The sequence below is a fragment of the Musa acuminata genome, chromosome BXJ2-8 (assembly GCF_036884655.1).
Source record: "Musa acuminata AAA Group cultivar baxijiao chromosome BXJ2-8, Cavendish_Baxijiao_AAA, whole genome shotgun sequence".
In the NCBI taxonomy this organism is placed as follows: Eukaryota; Viridiplantae; Streptophyta; class Magnoliopsida; order Zingiberales; family Musaceae; genus Musa; species Musa acuminata.
Window position 1 is genome coordinate 49,080,768 of NC_088345.1, and position 5,363 is coordinate 49,086,130.

Here is a 5,363-nt window from a genome sequence, read left to right on the forward strand (position 1 = left end):
ACGTGTAATGGATGGGTGATCTTTCCATCTATCGATCAATCATTCCTTCCTTTCCCCACACGCTTTCCTCTCCTTCCTTTGCCTTCACATCTTTCCTACCATTCAACAGCCACAATCACGTGCACCATCTCGATCGGGTCCCTTCCACATTGTCCCACACAAAGCCAGGAGATCGATCGCACCGTGTGCCTCCACGAAAAGTCCGTGTCTTCCTGTGTCTTCCCCTAACCAGGCAACATGACCTGCGATAATAGCATTAAGGCTGCTCCTTCCGTGAGCATAAGAGGGAAGGTAGATGGAGGGAGTCACACGGTTGTTCGCTAATTCCAACATGTATGACACGAGTAAACAAACAACACCATATATAGTTGAGCCACGATTGGATCATAGAAAGCAAATGAGAATCATGTCTTCTATACACAATGATTAAGACCGAGGAACATATGACGATCAAGGGACATGGGTTAACTAGTCTACCTATAGTGCTTTACAGTAGAAGGAAATTACGAGGGAGTTTTTCTTTGTTTCTTTCTTATTTAGAAAGCGCAATTGCTTGCTCAACCAAAACCAGGTAACCGGCGAGAATTGCCAAGACGTGAAGCACGTATCAAGTGTAACTCCCAAGGTCTAGAGAGAGAGAAGAGAGAGAGAGAGGGGTCATAGTCACTGCTGGCTAACATTTTGCTGAGTGGATGAAAGGATTAAAGAAGTGAGGCTTCGGTGGCGCCACCGCAAAGGACTCGGCTCTGCCGCCTTTAGGGGCGACGTCGGCGGCGGCTCCGATCGTCTTGCAGGAAGGACACATGGTGAGGCCGGCCGCCGGAAACTGCATGTAGACGGACGGCGCAAATTTGAGGGCCTTCAGCTCCTGCAGCTCCTTCTGCAGCCTCCGGTTCTCGTCGGTCAGCGACTCGCAGCACCTCTTCAGAAACTCGCAGTCAACTTCGGTCTGCTTGAGCTTGGTCCTGCCATCACACCATCGGCAGACACCATGAATCAACACTATTACGTGCGCTCATAACTACCATAAACCAAGATTTTTCACGGAACAAAAGAACAATTTCCATCTCGCTACATATGTATGCGTGTCTTTAGACATGCATGATTGGAACTTCATGGAGAGTTGGAGAAGAAATTAGGGACCAACCGTGCTCTCCTATTTTGGAACCAGACTTCCACTTGCCGTGGCCGGAGATTCAATTGTTTGGCCAATGCATGCTTTTGTTTCTGATCATCAAAATAAGACTGAGTAAATAATCAGGGGAGAGAGACAGAGAGATTATTAATTGACCAAACGTATATGGTAAATACTAACAGGATTGAGCGTACTGTGCTCCTTGAACCGGTCTTCCAACAGGGCCGACTGCTCCTTCGTGAGCCTAAGCTTCTTCCTTGCACTGCCATCGTTATCGTCGTCGCAGGTACCGCCGCGAGAATCGACTCTCTCCACCTCTGCTTCCTCGTCGGCTTCCGTGACGTCTTTCTCCTTCTTAATCGTCGGACCGTAGGCAGCGGAAAAGGATGAGACCGTGCTGTGGGGAGACGACGGCCGCGCCTGACGGCCCTCCTCCGACGGCTTATTCGCTTCAGCCCTGAGCAAGGTTGCGCTCCCGTCGACGTCATCGGAGAGGCTTAACGTGAGCGATGGCTGCTTCTGTGGCATGGAGCTCCTGAGAGGTGAGCAGGCTTCCTGCAGGCGACGGGAATTGGCCGACGACGGGGTGTTCCTTCGGCCGATGCCCAACCCAAGAGCAAGACCGGTGTCGCACGCATCGATCTCCGGGCTCATGTCCATGCTTCGCTTACTTTCTTGACTCTCCAACTCGCTACTCTATATATATTTGCCTCGGAGAAAGAGAGAGGCTAGGGCGAAGGATGGATGTCGAGGAACTAGGATTTGTGAGGGAAATGAATTGGCGATGGGGAAGGCAAACGAGAGGGGCCTATGGGATATGGAAAAATAGCTCTCTCCCACAAAGATGTATACACAAACTACAAAGGTTGACGAAGGAGGCAACCTACCTCCCTAGTACTAGAGAATAAAGGAGGAGCAAAGACCAGCTAGCTCTTTAGGACGGGAAGGTGTGGGGGAGATGACTGCGTGGATTCACATGGGAAAAGGGTGCATCGAGGTACACCAAATTATTATAACAAAGCATCAAGTGTGTGATGTTGCCACCCCACTCTCTCTCTCTACTTGGGATCTCATTAACTACGTGTGGTACCTCCTCCTCCTCCCTCCTTTTTCTTTTCCTACTTTCCTCATCCGGAACCCAACCCCTTCCTTTCTTTTTCCTCTGCTTTTACCTCCCTCTTGTGCAGCTCGGATTTTATACTGAAATCCATGCTCGACGCGTCATGCCATTATATGCGCCTCTCTACCATCTGGAACTTCGTGCCATGATACCGACTGGATTCACTATCGGTTCATCTTAACTCCGACTCATGCACTCGTTTTTTTCCTTTTACTCGCATCGAAGCATATGGATACCGGGAAAACATGATTCCATGCATTGTACGTCACCCTTAATTCCTATCTACAACGTATAATGTGTTACGTAATCTTAGTCGTTGAGCGAATCATAGAACTGCAAAAGAGCGTGGATTCCGTGATTGGAACACCTCGTCTTGGGGGTCCGGCCTCCTTGAAGACCACACATGAGATGTTGGCTCCCAACATGGAGTGGTTGCCTTGTTACACTCTGGTAGATATGGGGCTCATGTAGCTTCCGCCCTCCGTCTGTCTGCTCCTCCTTCGGCCTGTGACGGTGGCGGTGAGATGGACAGCTGAGCTAATGATCAAAGCGTTAATTGCACCATCCCCTCCTTGTCTTGCTCACAAGGAGAAAAGAAGCAGGTGTGGGCTAGCTATGTCCGAGATCTGAAACACCGAATGGGAGGGCCATGGGGTTTCCCAAAGATGAAGACAGAGAATGGACAGTTTCCCTAATCTAGGAGGCTGATGTTGAGCCTGGCCTTTTCACTTAAATGGTCGTCACAAATGACCATCAATAATTGCTACCTACCAACCACTTGTGATCCATAAATATATGCTTCTTTTGTTGGAGGTGCTCGTTATCCATCGTATTGCAGCGATATGCGCAGGGATCTGTGAATAATAAGCATGGAATATATACATAGAGAGAGAGAGAGAGAGAGAGAGTATGATAAGACATATAAATAATTAGTGTCATGTGTATATCCATATATGATAGTACTCTTTGATCACTGTTGATGTTGATCACTTCAAGTGGGCACGGTAGCTCAGATGAGCATTGACTCGAAGGTGAGCATATACAGTGACATGTCAGAGAATAATGGTTTAATCAACCACAAGGAAAGCGAAGGTGCTCCTCAATCAAAACAAATCGCATAATAATATGCCGGTGGAGGGCTTGGGAACATCGAGCGCATGCATCCCCACTCTCTCACACCCCAACTTGCGTTCTGATGGATAAAGCTGCTGTCACCGACGTGCATGGGACGTGTCCAGCATGCACCACCGATGACCCTTCATGGAGAGGCTGTGCCCCTCCTGCCACTGGATTGATCTCATGTGGGCCAAACGGGGATCGGCAATATTGTACGCTACGCAGTCAGAGCCAATCCTAATCCTTGGCTGACGACGAGCTTTACGATGCTAATACATCCTTTGGTTGCATCACCGAGCCACCGACGAAGGAGATGACGCAGGCCCACCTGATCTGGCGGTGGCCAACTCCTCGTGGGGCGGCGGCTTCTCCGTGACATCAATGCGTCCATTAGCATCTCTGGATCCGATTGATTCGACCGTCAGCTGGATTAAATCGAGGCTTCCATCCATTATAATCTCATGAACAACACTTTCTGGGATACGTAATTCAAATTATTATTATTGGACTCGGATTTGACCCCTCCAATCACATCCGTTTTCTATTGGCTTACTTGTACGTGGGTTGCAAGGAAATCCTCACCCCTCACCCTCTTCTTTGTTCTAGAGAGTCTACATGCGTGTAGACCGAGTTAAGTCCCTTGTCTCGGAAGGGTTGAACCGGTCATTCCATTCCTATCTGTCTGGAACGAGCTCTCCAATGATTGCACCCCTAATCTTTTGCCTCTTCCAATTTACTTGCACAACAGGTAATGACTCAACTTCTGAGGTGTTTGAATGTAGAATGCCTTCTGCTTACGCACTGCCCGAGATGGATAAGTCTGATTGGAAATATCTGATGTTTCTCCGATCACTGTACTCACCCACCCGTCCATTAATCAGAATCCAACAATGACGTCCGATCTCTATCTCATATCATCCATCAACTACGACATCATCAGTATGCCGCTGTTATTGGTCAATCCCCAACCAATCTGTCACGATTCTCACTGCCCATTGTTAATTAACACCACACACACACACACACACACACATTCCAATCTAATTCCTGTGATGGGATCCGAATCCACTGCGATCGCCATCACCAAATAATCCCCATATCTTTGGTGGACCCTCTTTACCTCACCCGGTACTCCTGTGCACCTCTCAAAACACCCAACTTGCCCAACCTAGTCAACATATTTATCATCAACTCGAATCGAATCGCATCCATTATTCCCAAGGAACTAAATTGCAATTTGGTGTTGTTTTCCACGTTCCAAAATATGGTTTCAGGCAAACTATATGGTTTATACATCAATTTCTTGCGTCCTCCACTTCTATTTTCTTAAAGAAAAAGAAAAATATGGATTTCGATCAATCCAGCCAAAACTATAATAGAAGAATCAACAAACAAACAAGAGAAGAGTGTAACAAAGAGTCTGAAGTAAAGTGCAAAGAGAGCCGTCGGCATAAAAGCATTTATCCCGCGAGGAGAATGAGAATATGGTATCGACAATAATTTTGTGGCGAGATATGGTCTTCACATCAAGTACACATCCTGCATGACGATGATGATATCAGCTTCCTGCACTCGATAAAGCTGGAGATTTCCGGTTCATCCCAATATTCCCTTAGATCATAGTCCTTAAAAGGGATCATAACTCGAAACCATTTGGAGAGGTTTTGAAGCTTATCCATTATCTGTTTAATGCTCCTTAATTTCTTTGGCATATTCTAACTGATAGTGGGCGATCGGTATCGACTTCCTCTCTTTATGCTTCTTATTTTTATCTCTTTTCATGATTTGTTTTTTCGATCTTCAATTTTGTGAAGTCTAGCTCTTGATGATTCTTATTTTCCCTTAGGTGTAGCTTGTGCTATCGCAATATACATGCATAACAACGTATACATGGTTGATTCAAGATATGTCAAGTGTTATGCAAAGGTAAATCAAGGAAAAAGGGACACAGTGTTTGCATATACCAACCAACTAAGTTTAATTTATCCCAAA

General features: G+C 46.7%; 1 protein-coding gene across 1 annotated transcript; it reads right to left on the reverse strand.

Annotated features, from left to right (window-relative positions):
• Nucleotides 1-379: 379 nt before the first annotated feature.
• LOC135619935 (homeobox-leucine zipper protein HOX19-like) lies at nt 380-2,218 on the reverse strand. The gene is made up of 3 exons (XM_065122436.1): nt 1,316-2,218; nt 1,148-1,227; nt 380-965 (listed from the first exon to the last, which is right to left on the reverse strand). The coding sequence occupies exons 1-3, from the start codon at nt 1,793-1,795 to the stop codon at nt 674-676; spliced, it is 852 nt and encodes a 283-aa protein (XP_064978508.1). The 5' UTR covers nt 1,796-2,218; the 3' UTR covers nt 380-673.
• Between the last annotated feature and the right edge of the window lie 3,145 nt (nt 2,219-5,363).

Excerpts from the sequence above, each read along its gene's own strand:
- LOC135619935 (XM_065122436.1), bottom strand. The coding sequence starts at position 1,795 with ATGGACATGAGCCCGGAGATCGATGCGTGCGACACCGGTCTTGCTCTT. Across the intron at positions 1,228-1,315 it reads AGCACAGTACGCTCAATCCT|AAACAAAAGCATGCATTGGC; the intron begins GTTAGTATTTAC and ends TTTGATGATCAG. Across the intron at positions 966-1,147 it reads TTCCAAAATAGGAGAGCACG|GACCAAGCTCAAGCAGACCG; the intron begins GTTGGTCCCTAA and ends GTGTGATGGCAG.